The sequence below is a fragment of the Monodon monoceros genome, unplaced genomic scaffold, assembly GCF_005190385.1.
Source record: "Monodon monoceros isolate NGI ecotype Baffin Bay Population unplaced genomic scaffold, NGI_Narwhal_1 Super_Scaffold_2, whole genome shotgun sequence".
In the NCBI taxonomy this organism is placed as follows: domain Eukaryota; kingdom Metazoa; phylum Chordata; class Mammalia; order Artiodactyla; family Monodontidae; genus Monodon; species Monodon monoceros.
Window position 1 is genome coordinate 76,767,324 of NW_021703776.1, and position 16,660 is coordinate 76,783,983.

Here is a 16,660-nt window from a genome sequence, read left to right on the forward strand (position 1 = left end):
GATTCAATTCTTCTTTACTTCTCCATAGGATTCATTTCATTTTCTGATTAAAGCACTGGTTAACTGTGACCCATTAGAAGTACCAGTCTGCTTGTTCTGCTCATTGATTTCGTTTGTACCCACCGCCTATTATCAGGTTGGAATTACTTATCTTCAGAGTAATAGTTTTTTACTATGTCGGTGTCCTTAGATCTTCACCTTGTGTTTTTATTTTTGTTTTCCCCGTGGTCTGTAAAAACTTAAGTTGTTTATTGCATTATAGAGTAGTAATTTTTATTGCTGTTGTTTTCTTAAGGTTTTTATTTGTTTACCTCAGATTTTTCCAACTTGAAAAAGTCATAAGCTTTTTTTTTAAACAAGTTTTTTTTTAATTTATTTAATTAATTAATTTATTTTGGGCTGCATTGGGTCTTCTCCGCTGCACGCAGGCCCTCTCCAGCTGCAGCGAGTGGGGGGCTACTCCCTGCTGCCGTGCATGGGCCTCTCACCGCGGCGGCCCCCCTGGCTGTGGAGCACAGGCTCCAGGCGAGCCGGCTTCAGCAGCTGTGGCTCACGGGCTCTAGAGCTCAGTCTCAGTGGTTGTGGCGTACGGGCTTAGTTGCTCCGCGGCATGTGGGATCTTCCTGGACCAGGGCTCGTACCCACGTCCCCTGCACTGGCAGGCGGACTCCCAACTACTGCTCCACCAGGGAAGCCCCAAGTCATAAAATTTTAAACAGGAACTTTGAAGTAAGTTTCTGATCGCTCTCTCTATTTATACTGAACTTCAATTAATAATGTTCTTCAACATCATAGTGCTTAAGGAAGTTTTGTGCTAGCATTTTCCTGAATCAGTTGATAACTACCTTCCCTGACATTTGTAACCCTCTGGCAATTGGATATATCTGCCAGGCTTGCAAAGATTTTCTGCTGCCCTGATGTGAGTGTCCCATTAGGGCAGATAATAAGGGAAAATGCAGTCTTGACTAAACAGCTTCTCGTGCTGAAATTGTTTGCATTTGATCTACTTTCAGCACAGTTTTAATAGCAACCATTATCTATATTCACCAACTGCTTTGCTCTCTCTAGCTCCTAAAACCTCTGTTAAACTAAAACCATAAGCAGGCACACTGATTTGTGTGTGTAAAAATACATCGTCATTCTTGTTCTCAACATAGAAAGTTACCTCAGACATCTTTCTTCCTTTGCTTTCAAACGATGACACTTACTGGTGTGACATAAAATCACTCAATGACTGTTACTCAGTACTTCAGGGGTTTATTTTCTAATCTTTGAGGAAGCTCCCTTTCTCAGGCAGCTGGTTGCCTTATCTGAAAAGTGCATACTTAAGTATATATATACAGTTTGCTGGAGTACTAAGTTATATGCTATGCTTTTATTGAAAATAACACTGGTTTGTTTCATTTTTGTATTTGAATAAACTGAAATTTGAATCCAAGACATTTCACTGCTGATAGCTTTATGCTATTTCAGTGACTTATAAATTTTGGCTTTTGGTATATTTGTTAGCACACAAAGCAAGTCCAGAGTCATTTATAAAGCTTTGATTTATGGTATATGGAATCTTGAGCGGAGTTTATTCAAAGCAATTACTTGCAGTTAATGCCACAATCATTACTACAGTCGACATTCCAGTATTACATTTATTTTTGCCTCTTAATAATAATAATATTTTTATACGTAAATGTGTAGAGACACAAACATTTTCTTACGTCAAGACCTGGACTAGACAAGAAATTCATTAAGATTAAAAGCAGTATGTATTTTTCTTAACGATATCTTGGTCTTTAAAGAATCAGTCCTAAGTCTACTGTTATTCAAAGTTTGTTAAATATCAATAACTTATGATAACCTTGAAAAGAAACAAATATTGGGATTTTAAAATCATATTTAAATGAAATTTCAGTGGATGTCTGCTGAATACCTTACACTGTATTATAATTATTTTATCCATTTTTCTGATATTAGAAGGTAAGACTCAACAGGAATCATGCAAAAAACAGAGAGGATGATTTTTTCTTTGACTTTCATTTTCATCATTTTCTCACTTTTTTCTTCAAATATTAAAAATCTTCATTGGTTTTTTTTTTTTTACTCATTCCTTCTTTATTTTAAACTTTAGTTTTCCTCAGTTGATATCTTTATGTTAGAGACTGGTGGAGTAATAAATACTTCCCTACACAGAATGTTTTTTAGAATGTGTTCCTATTTAGAAGGTGTGTAGTACAAAGACATTGAAGTGTAGGTAACTGTAGATATTTTATTGAAGTATTTATTCATTCAGGAAATGTTTATTTAATCCTTAAGTGCCAGGTTCTAAGAAAGGTTCTGGAATTACGATACAAATAAGAAAAAGACATACTGTAGTTCAAATAAATACAAGGTACCTTAGCCATTCAGGCTGCTCTAACAAAATACCATAGACTGGTGGCTTATAAAAAACGGGAGTTTATTTGTCACAGTTCTGAAGACTGGAAGTCCAGGATCAAGGCACCAGCAGATTTTGTATCTAGTGAGGGCTGCTTCCTAGGCCATTATTTTTTCACTGTAACCTCACATTTCAGAAGGGGCGAGGGATCTCTCTGGCATCTCTTTCATAAAGGCATTAATCCTCTGTGTTAGTCAGAGCCCTTATGACCTAATCACCTCCTAAAGGCCCCACCACCAAATGGCATCACATTGGAGATTAGGATTCTAACTTACGAATTTTGGAGGGACATAAACATTCAGTCCATTGCACAGGGATTATGTACACATCAGATGAAGACAAATAGAAGATGCCAAGGGAAATGTCCGCTAATTATGCAGCCTCCCTCTCCCTGCTCATCCTGCATTCCAGCCAGCTCAACCTCTCTGATAAGGCAGCAGTAAGCTCCTTAGCCTTCCAAAGCCTCAGTGCCTCCCACTGGCCTCCCCAGGTATGTCTGATCACAGTCTGCCTTTCCATCTCCCTCTGTAGAAGTCCTCGGCATTCACTCTCTGCACTTTTCTGCCGCCATGAGTTTGCTCAGGCTCATCGCTCAACCAGACATGCTCTCAGTTCCCCTCTGCCTGTCAAGATTCTACCCATCCCTCAAGGCCTGCATCGTGTGCTTTGATATCCACGTTTACCTTCTTTCATCCCATCTACTCCTTCAGGCATTTGTCTACTTTTTCTTGAACACGCCCCCAACCTTCTGGGATGCAAGAATAAACAAACAAACTTGAGCCCATGCTCATCTCCTACAGAGCCTACAGTCACTTTCCATTCTGCTTGGAACCAAGAGTGCACAGGGTGTAAATACTGAATACATTCACTTGGTGTTCAGAGCCTATTTTCCAAGCATTTAATTTATTTCTACTGTGTGCCAGACTCCGAGCTTGGCAATGAGATACAGATGGGATAGCTAAGGTGACAAACAGCATACAGTCTGTGAAGTGCTCCAACACAGGTGAGCACAGCAAATTTATTGGAGTGGTACTAGTTCAGGTGAGTCAATACACGGATGAAAGAATGGATGAATACGTGAATGAATAATTTATTTTAATTCTCTAGAGCTGACTGCAGCTGACATAGCTGCAGTCCTCCTGATGGGTAAATCACCCTGATAAACTTCTGCTGCAACTACAATGCATAGCCTAATTTCTTCCTTCACAACATTTGTTAATAACACTCAAGTGATACAATATAGTTCTAGTGAATTCTGTACACCTGCTTCCTTGGGTATGTCATCCTGGTTTTTATTATGACATGGACTGAGGTCTCCAACTGCAAAATTAAAAACATTAATTTGGGAATTTTAAAAATAATGTTTAAGCGTAAGGTTAACCTAATGGTTCATTATTAAAAACAGCTAAAGTATATTTAATGCCTCTTTGATTTATGTTTCGTCCTTGTGTGCAATCTTAACACTTTATTGATTTACTTTCCCTGGGTCTCTACTTATGATGATTTGAGACATCCTCTTTTCAGAGTTCACTGCAAAAAGAACATCAAGGTCTTATTTTTCGGGACTTTTTCTGTTGTACAGCCTTTTCACTAAAAAATTTCCTTTTGCCTGTTCTGGTTCTTCTATTTTGTCTGTTAATCACAGAAATTAAGGAGGCTTCCTGAACCTATACCGTACTTGACATCACGATCTAGTAGGTATTTTAAACTGAGTCTACACTCATACACTTCAGAGATCCAGTGACTCAGGATCATTGTGCTGTACAAGGTCAGACAACATACAATTTGGACACGAGATCTTTCTTTATATCCTTCAGCAGAAGTTTAGTGGGGACTACTCAACAAAATTGTCATATAACAAACAGTCGGATGTGATCTGCAGTTGAGTTTAGAAATATTTCTTCAGTCGGTCAGTTTTCATTCTTTTTTTCTTGTTTTCATCTTATGTTAGACCCCTGTGAGCTCAGACTCATAAAATGAAAGACATCATCATTTTTTGTCTGTTTCAGTCATTCAGCAAATGTTTATTGAATACCTACTATGTGCCAGGCTTTTTTTCTAGACACTAGAGCGTGGGGGGTCATCTCGGAATCCTGCCTACCAGGTAGGTGGGGAACAAAATTGTGAAAGGGGCAAGAGAAGAAGCTGGAGACTAATTAGAAGGCGCTGGAGATGTCTAAGCCGTTGCTTCTCAAAATTTAACATGTGTGTGAATCTCCTGGGGATTGGGTTAAATTGTAGATTCCAACTTGGTAAGGCTACAGTGGAGGCCTGACTCTCCTGACAATCTCCTAAGTGATGGTGTTGCTGCATGTGAAACAGCAAGACTAACAGGCCAGCGATGACGGTGGCTTGGGCTAAGGGTGCTAACAGTTGAGATGAGAAATGATCTGATTAAGGACATATTTTGAAGGTAGACGCAAAAGGGCTTGCTGAGGAGGAAACAGAGGCACCAGGATGACTTCTGTGTTTAGGGGATGGCAGTGATTATAGGAGGCACTTGTAGGGCAGAAATCCAGTGTTCAGTTGTGGATATGCTAAGTTAGAATCCAAGTAGAGATGAGCACTAAATGCTGTGGACAAAACAGGTTATAACTCATATTCAGTGCTCTAGAGACTTAAAACTTTGTGTTTCTATGCACCACAACTATGAGACTCTTCCTAAGTGTGCTCAGAATTTATTGTACTGTTTGAAAAAATGTAAGCAATAAAAAGTGGTTTATTGATTCGTACTGCAATTTCTTTCTCTGCTTCTCTTGCATTGACACTAGTAAAACAAGCAGTGTTTTCTTGTCCCCATGCCAGTGTTCTTTACAGTGAAATTAACGTATTATTACTCAAATTGTTAAAGCTGTTCCCAGAAGCCAAAATGTGCATCACTGTGCATATTTAAAGCATATTGTATTCAAGTGCTGTCTAAACAGAGAGCTAGATTTTGAAATAAAATAAGTTTTCAGCAGCTATTATTGATTCTAGTGTATGCCTCACTAGGAGATGAATTACCAAAATTTCCCTGGCTATATAGGCAGTTTCATGGTGTGACTAATTAGTATTTCTTTCCTGGGTTAAATTATGCAAAATTAGCTTTATCACATTATGAGAGCTTGCATGTAAGTCGATCCTCACTGATTCCCTTATCACAAAAAGAAGATGGCATAGACTAGAGTTGTATGGAGTGTATGTTTTCTTATAATTTCTCTGAACATCAACCATGTGAAATCTTGGCCTTACCCATACTCATGTTCTGAAAGAAAAGCATTTGAAAGGATAGAAGCTGAAAACGGTGCGGCTACCTGCTCTTTCGTGGAATGGCGGCAGAAATGCTAGAGTTTAGCCAGAGAAGAGGTTGAGACTTGGACTCACAACATTGCATATATTTTAATAGATGAACATTAAATAAAACATACCCATTGTTAACACTGCTTGGGTGCTTAGCTAAGTTAATGTCCAGTGAAATAGGTTATGAGAGATGGTTTGTGGTTTCAGGTAGTGGTGAAATAAAGGCAACATAGGGCAATTTGGGTTTAGAGGACTATTCATTCTGTGGAATAGATGAAAATTCACTTCACTGTAAGCAAAAATCTTTAGAGAAAGCCCTGTTTTATTTTTTCTATTGTTAAACCATAAAATCTGTTAGGCTTTATAACCAGGAAAAAAAAGGGGGAGAGGGGAAGGAAGGAGATATTTCAAGGAGAGCCTGGTGATTACATTTTTATAAATAAGCCCTGAGCAGATGGAAATTAAACCAAATCGTTCAACGCAGGGATAAGAGAAAGTCTAAAGGGGCCTCCCCCCCACCCCATCCCCGTGGAGAGTACTAAGGAAGTCGGAACTTAACTCCTCTCGTCTGGACATGCTTCAATCTGGAACCCTGAGCTAGGACTATCTGATAGGACAAGTAGGTTTTCTGTTGATTTGGAAGAGCGTGATGGCTAAACAAGGCCATTGTTGAACCCTGCACTTGTTCTATAAGCATCTTCTCATAGTGTATCATACTAAAACCCAGAATCGAAATCTAGGCATATAGTTATTTCTCAGTATTGGAGAAGAATTGGTTCCAGGATTCCCTCGGATACCAAAATCTGTGATGCTCAAGTCCTTTATATAAAATGGTGTAGTATTTGCATATAACCTACATACATCCTCCCGTATTCTTCTAATTATCTCTAGATTATTTATAATACCTAATACAATGTAAATGCTATGTAAATAGTTGTATATACAATGTAAATGCTATGTAAATAGTTGCCAGTGCTATGGAGCATTCTGGAATTATTTTTACCAAGTGTGTTTGCTCTGAGATTAGTTGAATCTGCAGAAGTGAAACCTGTGAATACAGAGGTCCAACTGTAATTATTTTAAGAATTGGTTTAAAGATGTCCCAATTTTCCCTACTATTGTGTCTATTTTTATGTAACATATTAACTACTTTATAAATATAAAATTTAGCTTTTGCATGGTAATTTAGAAAACTGACTTCTTACTTTTTTTTTCCCCCTAGGAGCATTGAATCAAAAAAATTGGGGAAAGAAATATCCAACATGTAATAGCCCCAAACAATCTCCTATCAATATTGATGAAGATCTTACACAAGTAAATGTGAATCTTAAGAAACTTAAATTTCCGGGTTGGGATAAAACATCTTTGGAAAACACATTCATTCATAACACTGGGAAAACAGGTAAAATATTTGCATTTTGTTTCTGACGTTAATATGTTTATCAGACCTAGAGCATGTTTAGGTTATTTTCCTTTTATTTTCCTTGGAATGATGTATTCTGAACTGGATAGAAACTATAGGTAGAAGAAGTCAAATAGAAAATTGGAAGTTTAGACCTTCTGAAAATGTGTACAAAAAATTAAATGACCAAAGTCATAATATCGTGTTCTCCAGTAATATAACAATAAAGATGCCTCCACTGGAAGAGCTGTTAAAGATAACATAATATATAGCTATTGTAATTTAATAACCCCATCACTGGTTAATCACTTAGTCAATCAGGATTTCTTTTTCTTGGGCATTTTATTTGATCTTGTATGCTCAGCCTTGTGCTGTGTTCAATATTTGGATGTGAAAAAAGCAATCCACTATAATTGAATTTTAAGAAATTACTAGCCCTTCTATTAGACAGTTTAAAATTATATACCATCCTTAGGAAGCACTCTCTAAGTTTTTTCTCTTAGTATGCAAAATATAATACCATAAAAAATTCCAGTAAACAACAGATAGACAAAATAGTTTATAAAAGTGAACAGTATTGTTTTTCTGATCTTATAGGTTAAATGAAATCGTATATATATCAGGAAGTTATGTAAAAACAAATACAGGAAAAAGATTAGAAAAAATATTCACTATAATAGTAGCTATGTTGGTGTGGTTTTATCATTAGTGGTATTTTTCTCTGTTTTCCATATTTTGGTAATATAATTATTTTAATGTGGTAATTTAATTTTAAGTCCTGTGAGGGTAGGAATTTTCAACATCAGTGCCTGATAAATAGTAAGCATTCAGTAAGTATTTTTCTGAATGAATAATTTGAAAAATTATTACGTTATAAGATATTATTAATTTATACATAATAGTATATTGTCCCAAATCTTGACATTTTAATTACCAGTTTTAAAGGATGTTACAAAGCAGTAAAGCATGTAATCTCTGCTTTATTTTTCTTAGTGGAATGTGGTAAAGCACTTGATCTTTAGAGCCACACTTTTTAGGTTCACTACTGGCCATTTAAAGCACAGTGTGGAACCTTGAGCAAGTTACTTAACCTCTCTGTGACTCAATTTCCTTATCTGTTAAATAGGGATTGTAATGGTATCTTCTTCCTAGGGTTGTGTGAGGATCAAATATTTAATACATGTAAAGTAGTGTAATGCATGGCATGTCGTAAGTGATAAATGTTGACCATTATTGTTATTGTGTTTGTTGCTATTGTTATTATTCATGAAAGTTTATATCTCTAGCTGGCTGGTGTCCACTGGAAAAAAAAGCACAGCCTAAAAGTTAAGAATTATGTTTTATTTGGCAGACTTTATACTGGCCAATGTGTTGGATTCTGTTCCTAATGCCAACAGTGGTTTCTGCTTGATAGAACAAAGACTATTTAAATCTGATTGAGAGACATTGAAATATTGCATTCGGGTCTCCAGAGGATCATTAATCTCCAGATGACTCCTAAAGTACAGTCAGATAGTATCTGCTACGGAACTGAAATAGGAGAGCTTAAGATTCTGAGAGTTGCAACCGAGGCTTCAAACACGAGATGGCTTAAACCCCTTCAATGGGAATGGGTCTCCCGCCTTCCTTGCCACAGTCTAGGACAGAAGTTCTGAAGCTTGCTGAAGCCTGGAGTGATGCTTGGAGGCATAAGGAGATGGGACAAAAGCAGCAGCCTGTTAAAGAGTAGAAACAGGCTGACCTTGAGAAGGTTGGGGGTACCCCCAGGAAAAGACTTCCTCTTTCCACTCCTCTGTTCCTTCTCCCTTTAACTATCCCCGCACTACCCTCTGATGCGTTAGGGGAGCAGGGCTTTGGACACCAAACAAACAAATCTTGGAACACCAAACAGACAGGGCAGGTGGACTGCCTGTCTGCTGCTTTTAGTGCTGTATAGCAGTTAAGGTCTTAGGTTTATTTTACATTTGTGGCAATAGGACACATTAAGTGTACTATGCAGAGTTACAAAGTTCAGCTTCCAAAATGGTAACTTTTTCTAAATGTATCAGATAAATGATTTTATTAATGTACTTTAATAGATGAAAATTTAGTTAAATTTGCAATTTTGATTCTCAGAAACTTAGATGCAATTTTACTGTTTTTTTTTAAGTGGAAATTAATCTCACAAATGACTACCGTCTCAGTGGAGGAGTTTCAGAAACGGTGTTCAAAGCAAGCAAGATAACTTTTCACTGGGGAAAATGCAATATGTCATCTGATGGATCAGAACATAGTTTAGAAGGACAAAAATTTCCACTGGAGGTAAGTCAATAGTTCCACTAGTTACTATTTCGTTTTCTAAATCATTGGGATTTTATTTAGCATATAATTTAATTCATTTGTAATCAACTTTATAATTTATACAGCTATATTTTGTTTACTTGGTTAATATCTGCCTTCTTCACTAGCCTAAGCTCAATAAGATCCATATGTGATTTTCCACGTCCTGGTAATGCAGAGTGTCACATTATAGATGATCAATAAATACTGATGAGTGAATGAATGAAATTCTTTCCATAGCCCAGTAGGAATAAAAGGGGAAAATTTTATCAACATACTGGAGAATCAGAAAGCTTCAAATTAAAATGAGAAAATTTTCAGATTAAAAATTGGCAAGATAAATATAATTATAATAAATAGTGTGTGTGCAGTGAAATATGTAAATACTTTCATACATGTCTGGAGAAAGTATAAATTGGTAGACTTTCTGGGAAGCAGTTCACTTGTTTTTATCAAGAACTTTAAATGTTTTATTCTCAATATTCACATTTCAGTTTGTAGCAATTTAGTCTGAAGAATAATTAAGGACATAAGAATTTATGTGCAAAGACTTATTTACAATAATAAAAATTGAAACAAAAGGAAATGATTAAATACATTATGATAGATTATTATAGATCTTGTAAAAATCATGTTTTTCAACTATTTATTTACCAGAAAAAGTTCATCATAAGTGCTTTTAAAAAGTGGAACGTAAAATAGTATACACAGTCTTTTTTTTTTAATTAATTAATTAAGTATTTATTTTTGGCTGCGTTGGGTCTTCCTTGCTGCGCACGGGCCTTCTCTAGTTGCGGTGAGCGGGGGCTACTCTTTGTTTCGGTGCGCGGGCTTCTCAATGTGGTGGCTTCTCTTATTGTGGAGCACGGGCTCCAGGCACAAGGGCTTCAGTAGTTGTGGCTTGTGGGCTCTAGAGCGCAGGCTCAGTAATTGTGGCGCACGGGCTTAGTAGCTCCGCGGCGTGTGGGATCTTCCCCGACCAGGGCTTGAACCCGTATACACAGTATTATTATTCCAAATTTTGTAAAACATGAAATTAATTAGTGGCTGAGAGTACAGTCTGAGTCAAATGGACGAGGCTTGAATACTGGCTTCACCGTCTAGTTAGTAGCTATATGACATGACATTGTAAAAATTATTTAATTTCCCTAAGCTTCTGTTTCTGTTCTGTGAAATTGACATAATAGTAGTAGCACATCTCTGTAAAGTTATTATGAGGATTAAATGAAAGACTGAATTATTGCTATTGTAAAAATAATTGAAGGAAACCAAGAAAACATTAATAGTGATTTTCTCTGGGTGATGGCATTATAGGTGCCTTTTCTTTTCTCCTTTAAAGTTGCCATATTTTCAATATTACCTGTAATAAATCTGTATTACTTTTATAATCCAAAATAGTTATTGATAATAAAAATAAGATAAATTAGTTATTTCATAAAGGATTAAAATATTTTAATGTGGAGAAGCTCATTCAAGTTTATGACTTATAATTTTTTAAATATCCTTAAAGAAAAGCATGTTTATCAAATTTGGTTTGTTAAAAATACGAAAGTCAACCCATTAAACACATAACATTCTCACTTCCGAGAGTTTAGCTCTCTCACAATACTACTTAGAACAATGGTGAAAATCAAGAAAAACTCTAACAATAACAAAAGCTGTGATTCAGCAAAATAAATTATACAGAATCTGTGTACTAAACCTCACGTATTTTTCTTATTTAAAAGCCCCTCAAGTTGTCTCTCAGATATGTCATTTGTTTGTTGTTTGCTTTTTATTTTATTTTTTAAAAACATTCATGGTTTTAATTTTATTTACTTATTTTATTTATTTTTATTTTTTTGGCCGCGCCACGCGGCTTAGCGGGATCTTGGTTCCCTGACCAGGGATTGAACCTGGGCCCACGGCAGTGAAAGCCCGGAATCCTAACCACTGGACCGCCAGGGAATTCCATCTTGTTTGTTTTTCAAAACACTCTCCACGTAATTGTGCAAGCAGGGAAACTGGGGGGTATGCGTGACCTGCTGTTTCTTTCCGGCCTCTCATATCCTATAATCAGCGCCTCAGCTCTGCCCCTAAATGATGTGGGAGGTCAGAAAAAGGTTCAAACCACCTTTGTCTCTTACTTGAGTATCTAAGTCCCTGCAGCTAGTTTCTCTCCAGTCTTAATCCCTTCCGCTCTCCCCGCTTCTCCCCAGCCCTGCCCCCTTCCCATCAGGGACTTCTATTGCCCTCCAGCCCAAACTGCTGGGACTGCCTGTGTGGCCCCTGCCTACTTCTCCAGCCTCATATCTCTCTTCTCCTCTCACGTGTGTTCAACTGAACTTCTAACAAACTACTTGCCATTTCCCACACTTCTCATACTTTCTTGCCTGTAGGCCTTTTCCTAGCTGGTCCCTCTGACCTGAACACACATTCATCTCTTCTGCTTTTTCATCTGTCAACTTTAAAGCCACTCATGCTTCAGGGGTCAACTTGGAAATCCTCTCTCTGAAAAGGTTTTGGTGACCACCCAAGGCAGGACCCACTGCCTTCCTCTGCTTCACACCTGCTCTTTCTCTGATCCATAGCCCTAAATGCACATTAATCTTTTCAGAGGCTTTCTGCTCTTCCCTTAATTATATGTCTAAACTACCTGAGTTATCAAATTTCCAAGCCCACGACCCTAGGAGCACCAGCTTGTAAGTGAGAGTGGAGGCTGTTATAGATAGATGTGTGGACTGAAGTAGAAATGAACAAGGGATAGCCTCGCACCAGTGGGGAGAGACTTAAAATAAGGAATTTATGACTCCTTTGGTATTTTTTAGGTAGAAGCAGAGAGTTCTTGAGAGTTTCACTGTTAGTAGAGCACAATACAATAATGTCCAAAACTGGTAGCTCAGACCATCAAGAAAGGCATGTCCATTCAGAAAAGAATGAAACCATATTTGAAAGAATTCCATCAAAATAGTGAAAATAACATTTGATAATTTATTACATTTGATAATTGCCCTAGTAAATTATTCAGTGTCCCCTGGTAATCACAGAGTGGTAATTTCAGTTCTAGATCTGTCCAACTTTGTATTTCTTTCTTCATTGAAGGATAAGTGATAGTTGTGTATACATGTAATTGATAAAATATTTTGAAAATTCACAAAATATAGAATTATATAGTTTATAGAATTTTTCAAATAGAATTTAATGAACTGATAAATTATTTTATTGTCTTTTTGCTGACTTTCTTGTGAAATCTTTGTATGTAATAAAGGCATCTTTGTTACATTTATAGATGCAAATCTACTGCTTTGATGCGGACCGATTTTCAAGTTTTGAGGAAGCCGTTAAAGGAAAAGGGAAGTTAAGAGCTTTATCCATTTTATTTGAGGTAATCATTATACAGAGATTTAGCACTAACTTTTCAATCATGGGGAATATCAAAACACACTTTTTTACAAATAGAAGGGCTCATAAGTGGAATGATAACTGGTGATTATTTTCAAAGAGAACAACCTCTTGGCTGGTATGTTTAAAAGGGGACTCTTGTATTTGTCAGTTGGATATGTCACTTCCAGCTGGAGCAAATCTGTGCACTCGTACACTACAAGATTTGCTTATTTGCAAAGCATCAGCATGATACAGCAGTAACTATGAATCGTAACATTTTAAAATGTCCTTTTCTTAATGGAAAATTTGAAAATTATCTGGTTTTGGTTTGGTTTATTCTTAACTTGCTGTGAAAAAAAATGTGCATTTAGGACATTACTTTTGAATACTTAAAATAGAATTTACTAATCTCTACATTTTATTGAATAATTAGTCAAATATTTTATGCAACTTTTAGAACATCATTCTTCTTTCACAGGTTGGAGTAGAAGAAAATTTGGATTACAAAGCAATTATTGATGGAGTTGAGAGTGTTAGTCGTTTCGGTAAGCTATTTGGAGAAATCTCTTTCTTCCAGATTTACTTTGGATGCATATGAATTTTTACAATGTTATAAAAACCACTTGTTCCAAGGAAGAAGGGCAGACATTTGTAAAGAGGAGCAATCTCTCACATCTCACACTTGACAATTTATACACTTCTCACTAAACAACAATTTATCAGAAATTTTGTCACATAAAATCATAAAACGTTAATGTAAGTAGGAAGTTGCAAGTTTTCTAATTCTTTTATTGAAAATAATCTAATCACATTATGCATTTAAACGTATTTTTATTCTGTCTCTGCATTGTACATCTGTAAAAGACTCTATAATCTGAAACCAGTTAATTTTATAAAAATTTTATTTTAAAGTGAAAAGGGAATTGTTACTCAAGTTCAAATGTATTCCCTGGTGGTTTCCTTGATAAGTCCTTTGCTTTACCAATATGATGAGATAAGATTTTTGGAAGGTGAATGCCTACATAGAACAAGGTTCACTATACTTTTATACTGTTCTGCCTGCTATCTCACGGATCTTGTAATTGTCACAGCAAATGCTTTTGACAACATTGGCAAGAGACAGCAAACCTGTTGTTATTGTTGTTTTATTTTTATTAAGCAGAGTATTAATGTTGTCCTGAGTTATCAATAAAGGAGGAGTATTCCTCTCCGGGAAGCTGCAAAATGTGAAATCAGAAACACAACTCACATAGATCCTTTTCCTGAAAACAGAAATCTGGCCTAGGGTTGATTCATCTTTGTCAATTATATGTGAGAACTTGAACTGACCAAACTCTTCAGAAGTCAGGCATATGTGAGGTCCTGCAGTGCAGCTTTTTTTTTTGAAAGGTGCAATCAAACGGCATAAAGTTGTTAGTTATCTCCCTCCATCCACCTAGATTGCAGAATTCAACATTGAATGCCATAAGCCACACTTAATTTCTCCCTCATTTAGTCAGAAAGTGGAGTCTATGCAGACTGCAAGAAGGCAGCTAGTTTGAATTCCTAAACTTAAAATGATGTAAAATATGAACCTGAATGTTCCCAGGCCTTGCACCAGCCTGTGGGACCACAGAAGTGATACTAACACTGGTTGTTAGTCCTGATTTGTGCAGCTGTGGCACTTTGGCCACTCTCTTGAGGCCTCTTCAGTTGTTTCTGGGGGTCTCTAGGAGGGTGTAGTCTGAGCTTAAGAACCAATTTGCTCATGTTCTTGGACTAAAGTTTCCTTTTTAATATCTACTGTCTATAAGCCATTGAGGGGGATGCTTCATTAGAGCCTGCTGTCACATAGTACCCTCCCTGGGGATGTGGGTTCCCTAACAGCATTCTGCCTCTGTCCTGGCTCTTAATTCAGAAACAGAACAAATGGTCTCCTGGCTGTCTGGAAACACATACTAGTCTGCCCTCTATCTATCTATCTTCTCTCTCTCTCTCTACCCATGCACCAACTTCTCTCCTCTTTTACCAAAAAATAAAATCCTCCATGCCTATCAGCCCATCTACTAGATACTTAATATTTCCATATACTCAGCAAGGACACCTAAGCCCATACAGTTGTAGAGCTAGGATTTAGAACCTGTCTGTCCAAAAAGTTTGTTCTAATATATTGTAGAGATTTATATTAGCTACATGTTTCAGAACACATATGAAGCACCTGTCAATCTGATTTGAATGGTTGTGAGATATGATCTGTCCAAACTACATAAGTTAAGTCCTTCCAAAGTTAAATGTCTGAGAATTCTTGGATTAAATTTAGTCCTATTTCAGAGTCTAGAAAAACCCCTGGTGCCCCATAAACGGTAGGCTTCCCAACATTGGCTGCCAGCCATTGCTGCTGGGAACTTGAAGGCAGTGCTCGTCTTTAGACAGTGGCTCAGGAACTGCAGCTAAACTCACATTATATGGAGAATATGCGGCTAAAATCCTGCCACATATTCTCCATATAATGTGAGTGACACAAAAAATCAACACTGTTCAACCATCATTCAGATTATAAAGTCTGCCTTATTACAGTGTGGGCTGGTTGCTCATTTCCTATATTCCTCTCTAAGAGACAAACCCATTTCTCTTTCCTTCCCTCTTTCTTACCTTTTTTTCTTTTCCTTCCTTCCATCACACCTACTCTATGTTAGACATTGCTCTCACGTGGAGTGGTGAGCGAGGGTGCAGTTGCAGCAATCAGAGATAATGCATTAATATTCCCCAAACAGAGCCCACAAAAGGAAAAACTGTTAGTCGAAATCCTTCAAGTTGCAAGAAGGAGACACACCCCAGGTAAATCATCAGTGATTCTCAAATGAGAGTTCTCATCAGAACGATTTGTGGTGCTTTCCTAATCACAAATGCAGGCCAGGAATTTGTATACTGAAAAATCCTCACAGGCAGTGTTGATGTAGCCCCATCCTAAGTCTCATTGTCCTAAGTGATAAGAGTTGGTTTTAAGTATTTAATGGTTCTTTCCTTGCATTGGGCCTGACCATGGTCTTTGTCTTTATCTCCTTGTCTCTCACCCTCCTCATCTTTCCACCTCCTACTATCAGCCTCCCACGAAGGAGGATCTGATTGGTTTGTTAACCATTAATTCATGTTCAAAGGAAGAGGATCACTGAGTGAATGACTGATCACAAATAGAGCAGTGTTGGCTCAGGTGTGATTCTCTCTTGTGTTAGTAATAGTGAGGTTATTCAGATGAGGTGCATGTTTTTGCAAGCCACAAAAAACCCCCACCTTAGTCCAGTTTTCTCATAAGATGATGGTGCAATTGGAAAATACTACTGTAATTGTAAAGTCTTGTGATATCAGAAAGAAACTTAGGACATGTGCGTACATAACAAAAAAAAATAAGGTACAAAATAGTTAACGTGTCCATAACAGAGACTAGATAAGTGGTATTGAAGTGCCGTTGAAGGAAAAATGGATTCTATACTGAGATGAGGGAAGGAGGAATTGAAAACTTTCTTCTGATTCTTTCCATTGCTCTTAATTATTTCCCCTTTAATTTCTTCTCCAGTTTCACGACCGTTATCTATTTCACCATCCCTGTTCAAATCTTCTGTTTTTCCTTTTCTGGCTTCTAGGTCTCCGGGTGTTTAATTTCCCACCTAATTTAGCAGTGAGTCAGTTTCTGGCTCCTTACTTAATTAGTATTCTCTACGTCCACATTTCCACAGAACATTTGTAAGATAAGTTTTTTCATCAGAAAAAGGAAGAATTGTAGTCCATTGATGATTAAAAAAGAGGTTATTTAATCACAAATTTTCTAAATATCAAAAACATAAATCTGAAAATGGAAAAATATTCACGTATTCAAAATAGTTTCCTTAGTT

At 37.0% G+C, this 16,660-nt stretch overlaps 1 protein-coding gene across 2 annotated transcripts in view; it reads left to right on the forward strand.

The window, feature by feature from the left end:
* Positions 1–16,660, forward strand: part of PTPRZ1 (protein tyrosine phosphatase receptor type Z1) — a 163,674-nt gene that overhangs the window by 80,288 nt on the left and 66,726 nt on the right. For both annotated transcript variants that reach the window (XM_029233612.1, XM_029233613.1), the window contains exons 3-6: positions 6,930–7,109; positions 9,259–9,410; positions 12,697–12,792; positions 13,270–13,336. In XM_029233612.1, coding sequence (XP_029089445.1) covers positions 6,930–7,109; positions 9,259–9,410; positions 12,697–12,792; positions 13,270–13,336 — 495 coding nt within the window. The remainder of the gene's footprint in view (positions 1–6,929; positions 7,110–9,258; positions 9,411–12,696; positions 12,793–13,269; positions 13,337–16,660) is intronic.